The 14,725-nt window shown below is 36.2% G+C and overlaps 3 protein-coding genes across 3 annotated transcripts; 2 read left to right on the forward strand and 1 right to left on the reverse strand.

The window, feature by feature from the left end:
- The first annotated feature begins 8 nt into the window (after positions 1-8).
- LOC307120035 (cystatin-B-like) lies at positions 9-1,156 on the forward strand. Its single transcript, XM_079806861.1, has 3 exons — positions 9-164; positions 262-363; positions 516-1,156. The coding sequence occupies exons 1-3, from the start codon at positions 93-95 to the stop codon at positions 642-644; spliced, it is 303 nt and encodes a 100-aa protein (XP_079662987.1). The 5' UTR covers positions 9-92; the 3' UTR covers positions 645-1,156.
- Positions 1,157-1,851: 695 nt separating this feature from the next.
- Positions 1,852-7,201, reverse strand: mix23 (mitochondrial matrix import factor 23). Its single transcript, XM_079805552.1, has 5 exons — positions 7,144-7,201; positions 4,069-4,194; positions 3,777-3,923; positions 2,235-2,294; positions 1,852-2,144 (listed from the first exon to the last, which is right to left on the reverse strand). The coding sequence occupies exons 1-5, from the start codon at positions 7,192-7,194 to the stop codon at positions 2,094-2,096; spliced, it is 435 nt and encodes a 144-aa protein (XP_079661678.1). The 5' UTR covers positions 7,195-7,201; the 3' UTR covers positions 1,852-2,093.
- Positions 7,202-7,518: 317 nt separating this feature from the next.
- On the forward strand, positions 7,519-14,031 carry fam162a (family with sequence similarity 162 member A). Its single transcript, XM_079806018.1, has 6 exons — positions 7,519-7,610; positions 7,698-7,754; positions 9,382-9,477; positions 9,746-9,857; positions 13,309-13,417; positions 13,510-14,031. The coding sequence occupies exons 2-6, from the start codon at positions 7,703-7,705 to the stop codon at positions 13,621-13,623; spliced, it is 483 nt and encodes a 160-aa protein (XP_079662144.1). The 5' UTR covers positions 7,519-7,610; positions 7,698-7,702; the 3' UTR covers positions 13,624-14,031.
- Positions 14,032-14,725: the final 694 nt, after the last annotated feature.

Raw genomic sequence — 14,725 nt, forward strand, 5'->3', positions numbered from 1 at the left:
TGTCTCGTGATAACCAGGAAGTAAACTTTCAAGTCAGTGAATGTGAGCAGACTTTCCCGAGTATTTTTGTATTAACCTAACCTGTATTTAAAATGCCTTTACTTTGTGGCGGAACATCCGAGGCGAAAGATGCCAATGAAGAGGTGCAGAAAATATGTGATGAGGTTGGTAATTTTACATTGCGGAAAAACAGAAATAGCGAAGTGATGTGTCATATAGCCTACAACATTCACTGACAAGTTAACTCCCGTTTTTCCTCAGATGAAGTCTCATGCGGAGGATAAAGCTGGGCGAAAGTTTGACGTTTTCACCGCCAAATCTTTTAAAACGCAAGTTGTTGCGGGAAGAAATTACTTCATCAAGGTAGGAAAAAATACTTGTGTGATTTTATGAATGAACTTATAGGGGAACCCTGTTAATGTAATGAATGTGTACGTTTAAAAGCAAGCCTCATAACGCTTACAGTACTTAACTATAATCGTTTTAAATGCACTTTTCTAAATGATCTGTTTTAGGTGCATGTAGGTGAGGAAGACTATATTCATCTGCGTGTCTATAAAACCCTGCCCCATGCTGGAGAAAAACTGGAGCTGCACAGCATTCAGACATCCAAGGCTCATCACGATGCCATTGAATACTTCTGAAGCAAACCTCCAGAAAGATCAAATCGTCATGAATATTACCCAAAATATCCCAATCCCTCTGTTACCATTTTATACAGTAAATGTTTACATTAACATCTGGAGATGAAACATGTTGACTTGTATATGTGATGACCTTAACATGGATGAACGTGTATTTATTGGCTAGTGGGTAAACACTACCTGCAGTATAACTCATTGGGAATGAAGTAATCCTTTAAATACATTGTTTTTGGTATAGCTGTACAATAACAGTTAATTTTCCCTCGCTTACACTAAAAACAATTAACTGACATCTAGTTATTCATGCCGATAGTTTGGTCTTCACATTTTTGGCTTTGTACTTAGTGATACTGATGCAGTAAATAGTAATTTTGTACTTGACTGCCTACAATGTATTGTATTTACATAAAATGCATTGATGGAAAGTTGTTAATGTTTTTTTTTGTGTGTGCATATACTTTCGTTGTTCAAGTTATGAGTGATAGGGAGTCTAATAAAAATATTTAGATGACATTTTTTTAGAAGATTTTAGATTGAAATAATAAGTCTAAATTAAAAAGATTTAATGTAGCTGAATAGAATCTAAATATTAGATTTAAAATATTTTAGATTTAAAATAAAACGATTATAAATCAAATAAATGTAACGAAAACATTTAGATTTCATAATGATTAAAAATATAATCTGATATATCTGAATAACTAGTCTAAATAAGTTGATAAATTATAATGTAACTGAATAGAAACTAAATAATCAGATTCAAAAGATTTGATTTAAATTAAAATAAATCTGATTTTAAATTATAAATAAATATTAAATATAATAAAACTGAATAGAAACTAGTTATTTAAATAAATAAAATACATTTTTTAAATTATTTTAGTCTAAATAAATAAATAGACTTAATGCAGCAATGGAACTGAAGAGAAACTAAATATCCAAATAATATTTTGACAAATTTATAATATTTTTCAAAGTATAAATTGGGCCTTTATACAAGAACCGGCCTTTTAAATTTTAGGATGGGTGTCCCTTGCACGAGGATCATCATGTGAGGGAGCCTGTGGGGTCTAAGAAACTGAAAACCCCTGCTTTAAACTTTGACACAAGTGGCCATGTCAACATCTGAGAACAGATCAAGAATCTTATCTTCTCGTCAAACGAACATTCTTTGCTGTGTTGTAAAGCAAATAACAGACAACAGTTCAGCAATTGGAAAACATTTCATTTTTAATAAAATCTTTTGTACAATATTTATACAAAAAGGTTTACAGGACTTGGGCAACATTAGTGTTCCTTCACTGTAGAAACACAAAGCCATAGACAGCACACTGGTGGAGGAGGGTTTGTGGGATGAGTTACAAGGACGTTTGGGCTCAATGTCCCGACTCAGCTCCAGGTGTTGTCCTCAGAACACTGTGTGGTTCATATTGACAGTGGAACTATCATTCACTTGATCTTGGGAGGGGTGTAGTGAATTCGGCACCTTTCATTGAAAACCTAGAGGGGAAAATGTCATCAGTGACAAATGTTTCTGAATGTAAACAGCTCATATTTAATAAAATCAATAGAAGACACTCAAAAACTCACCTTCAGACTCCGGTCATTGACCACCTCTTCAACATTTAGCTCGGACTGCATGATTTTTAACTGTAGGCAAATTGAGAAGATTTTGATTTCAGACATTTGTGAACAGACTTCAAGAATGTTATTTTAGTTTTACTATAGTATTATTAATATTTTGAATTAGCATTTTGTTATTTTAGTTCATTTGAATTTTTTGTTATGTGCTGTTTTCATTTTATTCTTTTTCTTTTTTTAAATACTGCTATTTAGGTTTAAATTGTTTTTATTTCAGTTTTAGCTCATTTTAGTTTTTATTTCCCCTTAATTTTAGCGCTTCAATTTAAACTTTCTGTTTATTGTCGAGGCAACATTTCTAACTTTCGTTTAGTTTAAGTTTTTTAATATTTATATTTTATTTCAATTAATAGAAATGTTAATGTTAGTTTTACTTAATGATAATAACTCCTTTTGTATTATATACTGCCATTCAAAAGTTTCATCAGTGTTTTTAGAAGTCTCTAATGCTTAGCAAGGCTCTTATTTGATAACAAATACAACAAAAAACAGTAATAGTGAAATATTATTTAAATGTGAAATCACTTTATTTTATTTTATTATAATTTATTTCTGTGATGCGAAGCAGAATTTTCAGCATCGTTATTACTCCAGTCTTTAGTGTCATGATCCTTCAGAAATCATTCTGATATGATTTGCTGCTCAAGAAACATATGATTAATATCCATGTTGAAAGCAGTTGTGTAAAACATATTTTTCCGGATTCTTTGATGAATAGAAAGTTCAAAAGAACAGTATTTATCTGAAATAGAAAGCTTTTGCAACATTGTACAACCATTCAAAAGTTTTGGGTCAGTAAGAATGTTTTATTTGTTTGTTTGTTTTTTGGGGGAAGAACTTAAAGAAATTAATACATTTATTCAGCAAGGATGTATTAAATTGATGAAGTGTGAGAGTAAAGACATTTATAATGTTAGAAAAGATTTTATTTAAAATTAATGCTGTTCTTTTGAACTTTCTATTCATCAGATAATCATTTACACAACTGTTTTAATCATAATCATAAATGTTTCTTGAGCATCAAATCAACATATTAGAATGATTTCTGAAAGATCATGTGACACTAAAGACTGGAGTAATGATGCTGAAAATTCAGCTTTCAGCGATTTTAAAATATAAAAAGAAAACGGTTATTTTACATTTGAATAATATTTCATTTTTCTGTGTATTTTTAATAAAATAAATGCAGCCTTGGTGAGCATTAGAGACTTCTTATAAAAACATAAAAAATCTTACAGATCAAAAACATTTGAACGGCATTGTATAAAAGGGAACATTGACCCATTGTGCAATATAATAATATTGCCATGGATTTGAGAAACACTTCTTCAAGTCTTCAGATTCACGTGTTCCACGTATTGTCTGTTATATATGTAAGTTGGCAACCTCTAGTCTTATTATGACATTGCTTTGGTTATGAGTTAACAAATTAAACTACATAACAATAGAGTACATGAGACTACACCCCCTGGTGGCAGACAACGGTACTACCTTAGTTTGTTCTTTCCTGAGTTGCTTGATAATTGACACGTTGTCACTATCGTTTGCCCTCTTTTCACGTAACTGCCCGACAACAGCAGAGGTATCTGTAATACATGATTTTATTGCCTTATCTCTGGAAAGATGGGCTTCCATGAGCTGAAAGACAGACAGTAAAGGAAAACGGCTTGTTAATTAACACATTACATACTATAGTACACTAAAATAAGTCACACATCAAGTACATAATTAGGGGGATCTTTAACAATCATTTTAGATTATATAAAAGCGCTTTGATACATACCGATTCATAAAGTTCTTTGCAGGTCTGTGTGGCGTCCACTTTGCCTGAAAAGGACACAGTGGGCACAGTGGTATTAAGGGCATGGACAATTCTGTCATCAATGGTGCGCATCCCTTTTATTACTTCCTAGAGGACATAAGGAGAGATATAAAAACAGCAGACTAAGACCTCCGTTCATCTTCGGAACAGAAATGAAGATATTTTAGTTGAAATCTGATGGCTCTGAAAGGCCTCCATTGGCACAATGCACGGTTCACTCTCAAGACCCTTAAAAGGTACTAAAGACGTCGTTACAAAGTCCATCTCACTACAGTGGTTCTACAATAACTCTATGAATCAGCGAGAATAGTTTTTGTGCGCAAAAAAACCCTAAATAACGACTTATATAGTGATGATGATTTCAAAACACAGCATCATGAAGCTTCGAAGCGTTATGAATCAGTGAGTAGAATGAGCAGTTTGGATCGCCAAATTTCAGCAGTTTGGCGGTTTGACACGCGATCTGAATCATGATTCGACTCACTGATTCATAACGCTTCGAAGCTTCATGAGGCCGTGTTTTGAAATCGTCATCACTATACAAGTCGTTATTTTGGGTTTTTTTGCGCACAAAAACTATTCTCGCCGATTCATAAAGTTATTGTAGAACCACTGTAGTGAGATGGACTTTGTAACGACGTCTTTAAAGGTCCCATGGCATGAAATTTTCATTTTATGAGGTTTTTCAACATTAATATGAGTTCCCCTAGCCTGAATATTGTCCCCAAGTGGATAGAAATGTTGATCGGTGTAAACCCGAGTTCTGGCTGTCTTTCTCTGCCTTTGAGAAAATGACAGGCCAGACTAGCCAATCCTGAAGTCTCCTGGTTTGACGTCCAAGCAGGAACGGTTACCTCCCTTTCCTCCGCCCAGAGAATCTGGCACACCCATGCAAACTCTGGCAGTTTCTCAGTGTTTGGATGTACAAATGAAAACAGAAGTCTTTTTTCAGTTCCTTCTGATCTGTGATCAGTGATTTCTTATGTGTAGCTAATTATTTATTATTCGTGCACACACTGCGGCTTCTCTCTCCCGACAGAACGGTGTTTTTTATCTTGTGAGTCAGTGTTTTTGTACGTCCTCGTTGCGTCTATCGGTTCTAAAATGTGCATACAGTCGTTTCTGCTCAACATTAGCAGAGTTACATCCTTAGAGATAAACCTCACACACGCCGAAGCTCGGGCTGCACTGGCCCGGCCTTCAACATCCCCGACCCCCAGTACTGCATCTGGCCCACAGCGGAGGCACCACACGCGGCGTGAGATTAAGCAGAAGGAGGGTAAGCGTGAGCATATCCGGGCTAGGCAGCCTAGCTCCACAATAAACTGGATTACATTCGATTACTGCGCTGTTGTGTCTTTGTTTGCGCTGTGTACTCAATGCGAGTGAACGCTGGCAGTGACGGTTTTCATATGATAGGAAAATATCTAAAAAATAATGCTATTATCAACACTTACTCGTAACTCGTTCATCTCGACAGCTGTAATGGTACTTTGCATGTGTTACAAAGATGGTAATAATGATGAAGACGGACTCGGTGTGACTGGGACTCGTGTTTATTCAGAAACTCTCAGATACAAACACAATAAACTCGCGCTGACAGCGCTCTCATAACTCAGTAGTTACTATAAATAACTTTGTTAGCAATCGCTGAGCTCAGTCTCTGGTACATTAGTGATGTCCGGTTCGCGAACGATCTTTCTTTTGAACCGGTTCTTTTTAGTGAACTGAATCAGTTCACCAAATCGGACTGAATCGTTCTAAACGGTTCGCGTCTCCAGTCAGCGCTGATCCATAATTTACTAAAGTTACTAACTTTCTGACATGAGTGACAGTCCCTCCGACTAGAAATAGACTAATAACCTGAAGTATATGCTGTAACTACAACAGTTCAGACATGCTCAGAACTGATGTGAAGTGAACTCAGGTCCATCCGTCTCTCTGGCAGCAGCTCGTGCCTGCTCGTGCCTCGTAGACCTCGTTAAACCACGCCCCCTCCGCTCATTTCGAATGCAAAGATGTCAGCCAATCACAACAGTGGGCGGTTTTACTGAAGTCTCACAGCAATATGTCATTTTTCGTCGCTTATTCTAAACAAAGGTGTAGCTTGATGACGTCTTTATTTCACTGAGCTTTTATTATGCCACAGTTGCAGCTTCTGCTTTTTCCGATCATGCATATGTGTGGTAACACAGTGCTGTTTTATCATATTAGATACATTAGTTTAACTGTGTTGAACTAAATAACAATAATTAGTTTTTTTGTTGATGAATATATCCAAACAGTTGCTCACCTGTCTAATAAAACACATAATATATTAAAGTGTCTTTGGTGTTTCCATGGTTTCAACAAAATAAAACCCTCGAAAACCGAGGGTAACACGGTAATGATGTCATTAGGCGACACACGGACACGGTCCAGGTCCTGGTTAAAATTGCTTATTTCGCTACATTTAAACATTCATGGAAACATCTGTGATAATTTAAGTACACAAGTCAAAATATACAGGACTGTTCTTACATATTGTGCCTTTAACTAAGGGAACACCTGAATTACCACAGACATAATTAAATTAATAGAAATAAATCCCAAAAATGAAATGAAATAATTAATAAGAGGTTATTAAAATGATTCAAAAAGAGAAGTGTCAAAACACCTAAAATTACACTTTTCCATCAAATAAAATCCTGATGTTAGAAAAGTTTATGAATCTATGATGTCAACTATCCGTATATTTCACATACATATGTACTTAATAGCTTTAATAAAAATCTTTTAATTTCTGTATATTGTTTTGTGTATAAATGATTTGTCATTTAATGCATACAGTTATAATTTTAAAAAAAAAGCAGTGTCATGTTTGCTCTGCTGCTCATTAAACCACACGACTGCGTGCATCAGACCAACGAGGATCAGACATTTGAACAACATGATCGTAAATATCATCAACAACCGTGCTCATAAAAATCCTGCTCATGTGCGCTTAGGAATCCTGCCTACTTTTATCCTGACCATTGTCGAGTTCGCTGGTTTTACCTGAAACATTGAAAAGTCCTCACAGTTCAGAACTCCACCGGGCGCCGCCATACTGGACTGAAAAGGTCCTGCGCGCCGATGGTGTCCAAATACTGCCTGAATTGTACTTACTACAAAAACCGTCGTCGTTGACACTAACTAAATAATGTTACAGATCATTACTGAGTATTGTTCATACTAATGTAAGCCAATTCGACAGATATTATATTTTGTAAATATTTATCGAGATAAACATGATCAGGATTAAACATGAGTGTGTAAAATACACATGTGCTTTATTCGAAATATTATGAAGAACTTCAAATACTGTGCATATTACCTTATTTAACTATGCTATTTACAATTACGTATTACGACATGCGTATGTCCTCAACAGGCGCTCATATGTGCTGTTTTGACTGTCCAGGGTCCTTCAGTGTTTCAACAGCTGCGCTCTTCTACGAACTAGTACTCGAACTGACATTCAGGTAGAGGAACTAAACCTGGCATTGGCACGTTGACAGGCTTTCATGGATTAAATATTGTCCTTTTTCTTTCATTATATTTTTCTTCAGAACTCATGATCTTCAACATGATCGGCGGGCCTCGCACTGCCTTTGGCACTTTAATAGGTCAGTATTTTCCATTTGACTCATGCCGCATGTGATAAGTGTTGTCACTGGGCACAGTGGGCATTCTTAAAAACTAGTATCCATTATCCGCACAAAGCTAAGCAGTGAACATATGATTATAAACTCTCATAAACGGTTATGACGTAGTTGAATTTTTTTTTGACTCTGCCATGATTGGATTCATGAGGTTATTTAAGGTTATTGCATAGGTTTCATCACTTTCAAATGATGTTTTATCTAATACGTGAAAAGAGTCACACCTCTTGTGAATTGACTTGTTAGGATTTTACAACTCTATCTGACCTCTCTTACAGAAATGTACTATATTATATTTTCCCAGCAAAATAAAACATCAATTATTACGGAATTCTTGTTTTACTCATAAATCGTTATATAATATTAATATCTTAAAATATATAAATTATGAATATTATTCAAATAATTATTAGTATCAGTCATGGTAACTTGTTATTGCTTTGTATGTCATCAAACGAAAACACTCTTATCTGATCTCTTACAAAAATATACCACTTACAAAATAAATGTACAAAATACAACACTAAATGTACAAAAAAATAATAATAATAATAAATTATTATAAATTATTAGCTCAGATTCAGTTTAATAGAGGATAACCCCTTGAGATGGAACATCTCGTTTTCGAAGGGGTCTTCAAAATAACATCAAACAATTACACACTCACACATACTAAAGCTCTTCGACACAATCAACCACCCCAACCAGTCCCCCCTCTGTCCACAGCATATTCAAATAAACAGTATATAATAATATCAAAATATTACAGGAGATAACCGTATTTGATGAAGCCACCAAAACAAACAGATATAATATATATATATATATATATATATATATAACCTAAATATACATACATATACAAGAAGATAAATACATAAAAAATAAATAATAATAATAAAAAAAAAAATATATATATATATATATATATATATATATATATATATATAATTGTGTGTGTGTGTGTGTGTATATGCTATATAGCTGTGGTAATTTGGTATGTAATGAAAAAAAGAATGACATGAAAGATTATGAAAGCTTGTTTGAAGAGGATCCCAAATTCCCAATAAATAACAGTTTTACTGTAATTGGAAGTTTTGGCAGAAACTATAGTTGCTATGGTGAGTCTGAATATAGTTTGAATATAGTAAATATAGAAAGAAAATATATTCTCATTTTTGAGCATAGTTTGTACATTTAACTTTAGCCAAGGTAATGTTTTTATGTAAGTTTATTTCTAACAAATGTGAAATGTTAAATAAAATGATTAAAATGGCTGTTAAAATTAGAAATCAGATTCTTAAAAGCTCCTAAATGGCTGCTCAAATGATGCGGCAGTTTACTTTCCTCATTTCAGGAACAAAACAAAAAAAGTTTTGGACTTATAATCAATGGAAATGTAACAGGAAATAACACATTTGTGTTGTATAAACATCATCATACATCATCATGGCAGCCTTAAAGGGACAGTTCAGCTAAAATTGTCTTTATGTGTTCCACTGAGGAACGAAAGTCATACAGTCATAAAGATGATGACAGAATTTACATTTCAGACTGAAATATCCCTTTAATGGTCCCTTTCCTTCCATAGGGCAGTTGCGGAGAGGTGTGATGAACGCGGGGAGAAGAAGACTGTGCAACAAGCCTCAAGAAGGGGCATCCACACCCCACCAGGTCCCAGAACCGGGTCAGTACTCTAAATATCCATTCACTTCTACCTGCCTGCATTAGAAGTAATGGCATACCATGACACAGCACTCGCCATGACACAGCACTTACGTCATTCATGCATATAGCACACAAAAGTGGAATTACAGTGTAGTAGAGCAAGATGAGTTCCTGTTCTGGCTGTTCTACAAGGATGAGATTATACTAGAGGGAATTTTATCTTTTTCCAAACAGACCAGCTTCTCCTCACTAACACCTTGTTTCTCATCTCTCGTTGCTGCCTTTAGCTCAGCGGCTTGGGTTTAAAGTACCAGGCTACCGCCCAACAGATTGGGATAAGAAGATGCTGATGTGGGCCGGGCGATTCAAAACCGCAGAGCAGATTCCAGAGTTTGTGTCGTAAGTGGGCCCCCAGTTTCAGGCATGCTACTGAACGTGTAGTTGGTTTATGAGGTCATGTGCCAGCTTATTGGTGGAACACAAGAGCTGTCTGCTGTAAGGTCCAAATGAGATTTACTCCCAGTGTAATGACAGGTAATTAGTGTAATTCGTGGTATCTGGAGGGAGTTCAGAGTGGGCTCTGTTTGTGATGGTCAGACGCAAAACAGAACAGGCACGTCCTTGGTGACCCTCCATACATACAGTTGCTTTTTGATAGGGATGGGTAAAAACAAAAAATGTAACAATTAATCGTGATATACATTTTTTTGATCCCAAGATCAATCTTTTTTAGTGTACAACTATTTTCAGGAGCTTTGTGAAAATGAAGGCCTGTTCACACCAAGAACAATAACTAATACAGTTAGTGGACGATAGCGCTCTGTTTATTATAAGTGTGCACTACAGTGATGTAATCTGCTTCTTTACATGATTGGCTTTAACATTCATCTGCAGGGGAATAAAAAAAAACAATTTGATTCCAACAATATCGTTCCTCTGTTGAGGTGTGGACTCAGCCAAAGACTTTATATATAGGAAGACGGTGCACTCCGATTATTTATGAATGGGAGAAAGTGCAATGCTCAATATGGCAAATAAGCCCCACCTTCTAAATGAAAGAGCCAATCGTTGATTAGTAAAGTCATCGCGTCACTGCAGCTGTCGCTCCGGTTGCTGTAGAAACAGGCAGTATTCTGAGACGTGCGTTGATTCGAGCGTTTAGAAACCAAATTTATGAGACAGTTGTTCATTGGTGATTTCAAATATGAAATTTAATCATAAGTTTGACAGTTTTGGAGAATTTATTGTTTCCCCATTCAAAGAGACAGGAGCTGCATGCCCGAGAGGCGTTTTGACTCTGCTATTCTCATAGAACTAGAACAATTATTAGAATTTTATGTTATAGTTATCTTTATAGATATCGTAGTTGGTGTGAACTGTTCTGGTATCGTTCTGCTGAACTTACTCACTTCTAGCTTCCTACCAATTATTTATGTTGAAATTTAGATTGTCGATACACCAGTTAATATTTACAACACTGTGTGTATGCTGCATAAAAATATGGGTCAAATATAGGTGAATATGCAAATTCACTCTTTGCCAGTAGGTGGCATTTGTGGAACAGCAGAATTATTTAAAGTTACATAAAGCACTGCTGCACTTATAAAAACTAAGGGCCCTATTTTATCGATCTAAGCGCATGGTCTAAAGCGCACGGTGCAAGTGCACTTAGAGCGTGTCGGAAACCACTTTTTCTAGTTTTATTGACAGGGAAAATGGCGCATTGTCTTTAAGGGTTGTCCCTATTCTCTTAATGAGTCATGGGTGTGTTTTGGGCGTAACGTGTAATTAACCAATCAGGGTCTTATCTCTGATTCCTTTTAAAAGCCAGTTGCGCTTGCACCATGGCGAATTCGCTATTTACATGGTGGAATTAGTGAGTGGAAAGACTGAACGCTTCTCCAGAGAGGAATCCTTGTTTTTGTGCTGTTTCGCGTCTCTGTGTGTGTAATAAGCAGTGTACGCGCGTTGTGCACCCGCCTATAGGCGCATATTACTAACAGGCCATTTAAATAACAAAATAATACTGGTCTATTGACCAGGTTTTTGTTGGTCAATGGCACAGTTGGTCGTTTTCAGTTGCCTCATAATAGCAACACGCCAACAATGCGCCTGAACACACCTCGTTTTCAGACCAGCACGCCCATGGGCGCACAAATGGGCGCAAATGCATTTGCTATTTGCTAACAAAGCAGAAGTGCGCATTAACGTCTCATTCACAAACTCTCTCCGTTGCATTATCATTAACATGCACAGCAAATTATACAATACACTCACAGGAAACAAACATATACAGACCGTATGCACTGTGATATGCATATGACCGTATATTTTCGGGGGTGCTAATAAACTGTAAACTTTGTATCTGAAAACAACTCCGATAAACTGCTAGCTCTCCCTTTCACTACCCGTAGACTAAAATACCCATCAAAATAGGAGACAGATAATGTAGACCTTAAACATATCTAAACTCACAGAAATATCAAAAATATATATAAAAACAAATCAGACGATAAATCACAATAAAGTCTGTGACACTCCTTTAATCGAAACTTAATATGAGTATCACAACCATAAAATACTCTCAGGATACCTGGAGTTTTACCATTTTTGTAGCATAAACACTAACAAACCGATGAGCCCATTGGCTCATCTGCATTCGAGGGGCGGGGCTTACCGATAGGTCAATTGAGTGCAGCAGAGGCATTTTCTTTCCTGGTTCGGTTGACACGCCCCATAATCACAGCCCAAAGGAGCAGTATCAGACTCCTATTCTGACTAGAATCTGAGTATGACGACGTCAGGCTAGCAAACTCCCATAATTATTGGGCACCCATTTGGACCCTCTCCAGTGTAAGCCCCTGGGCTTCAGCCCATGGAAGCCTGTGCGTTGTGCACCCCTGGTTCTTAGCGAGCTACTCGTAAAAACAAACATGCACGCAAGCAATGTAGCTTGATTCAAAAACAATTGGATCATGGACGGGTTCTTTTTTAGAGAATCCAAAACATACGAGACCAGTGAAGCATGATTCAAAAATAAATTATTCTTATGAACTAGTTGTTTTTAGTGAATCAAAAAACATACCAAAACCTGGAAACTGCTGCCTTCGGAGGACACATTTCAAGGTAGGAAGGCATCAAGGCACGTCCAAATCCAATGTTAGCTTCACTTCCTGTCTCCTGAGATACCTTCATCTGATGGAGTTTTGAAGGCAGCATATATGTATCCTTCACTGCCTTTGATATCCCACAATCCTGTGCTTTCCATTCTGTGACAGGTGAGCTGGGAAAAAAGATTGGCATCCGAAAGTTGCGTTTGCTGGTCAGTTTGTGTGTAAATGTACGTTTTTTTTTTTACCAACATTTTCCACTTCTAATGTAATTTCTAGCAAGAAATTACTATAATTAAATATTTGGTTAGCTTTCACCAAAGCTCTATTTTGCTGTAGCTCATTAAACGTCTGTCCGAAATTAGTTTCGTGAGGTGCCTTCATACACAAACGCTGTCTTACAAGTCATTGTCTGATAAGGCAGCGAGGCAACGAGCCAGCTGCCTAGGTTTCCGGACGGAGCCACAGTGTAGGCCGATTCAATTCCCAAAATGAATTATTACTTTTTTTTTAATGATTCGTTCAAAAAGAAAAGGTACTGTTTTGTGTGTGTGTGTGTGTGTGTGTGTGTATTAACATTCGAATCAAATTAGAAAATCTGTCGAAATGCCCTGCCCTAATCTTTACAATGTTTTCCTCTGTAAAAACACAGCATTATACAGTAGGACTTCACTTGTTTAAACATATCTTTGTGGAGGTACTATTTTATGCTAATGCTTATACTTATACTGTGTTTTCAGTTTTGAGATGATTGATGCTGCCAGGAACAGAGTGCGTGTGAAGGCCTGCTATGTCATGATTGCACTTACCATCCTGGCGTGCCTCGGTACGGTTATCTCTGGCAAACAGGTAATCAAACAGTGTGCTGCGTATAAATGAAAAGCCATCTTGGATTGTGTAATATATGGCTATCAAATCCTAACCGATGTCTTCTATGACAGGCGGTAAGTCGGCATGACAATTTGACCTCTCGTAACATGGAGAAGAAGGCTCGGTGGAGAGAGGAAGCACTGAAGGAGAAGGAGGCCGCTGCACTTGCAGAGAAAGCTCAGTGATATGCATCCATTCGAGCTCCCAAATCATTCATCAACCAATTTTCAAATAACAAATGCCACACCCCATAGGAACTCTGGTGGAGGTGGTACAATGTTCCTCCACGACTTTTAGAGTAGTGTATAAAATAAAGATGTGAGATTTCTGTATATATTCAGAAAAAATAAAATAATGTTCCACTGTTGTTGTTGTGAACACTTTTGTTTTTGTAGCTAATATTAAATAGTAATAATGCCAAAATTACACCAATAACATGACATAAAGGTAAAGATATACATGTTTTTCTATTCAGAATAATGTAACAGTATTTTATTTGATAATTTAATATTAAATTATTTTTTCATACTGTACATTATAATGTTGTAATGCCTAAATTAAATTTGTAGCATCTAATAAACTGATTTATTTGCTCCATTTTTAAATGAATTTATTTTAAGTGTTTATTCAGTCAAAATAGAATAATCTTATCAGGCATGACAAGAATCTAATTATCAGCTTGATGGCATCAAACAGTATAGTGTGGCACTAGCAACACCAAGGTCACCATTTTAATATTGGTGCATCCCTACATTGTCTCCTAAAGCTGATGATTATTGTTTTTGGTTTGGTTAAAATAACCAATAAGAAGAATAATAGCGGCTTGTTAATCATTTTGCTCACAGTATCCCTAAATTATATAGAAAAAAGATTAGCGCATGGTCAAAAAGTAGGTTGAGAGTATGAAAAACATTAGCTAAAAGGAAAACCTGATTATGAATTTGGGTGATGGTTGGTGTATGTTGCGCTCTTAAATACAAATTATAAGCGACTCAAACACAGAGCTTGCAGAGTAGCATTTACTGTGACTAAAAACGAAAAAGCGGCGCGTGTTTTGCAAATACAGACGGTCACATTTTCCGGTGTTCTTCTCCGACCCCAGTACGTCTCGTGCTTTTATTTATTATGGGCAGCATATATGCTGTAAATGCGACCGGGTTCCCCTCTGTCCCAAACACATATGCATAATAACATGCAGTGTATATAGGTAGTTTACATGATTAAAGTAACATTAAAGTTAAGATATGCTTCTAGCTTTAATCATTTAAATGTGTCTTTGAAGATTGG

Source organism: Gobio gobio (genome assembly GCF_949357685.1).
Source record: "Gobio gobio genome assembly, chromosome: 23".
Taxonomy (NCBI): Eukaryota; Metazoa; Chordata; class Actinopteri; order Cypriniformes; family Gobionidae; genus Gobio; species Gobio gobio.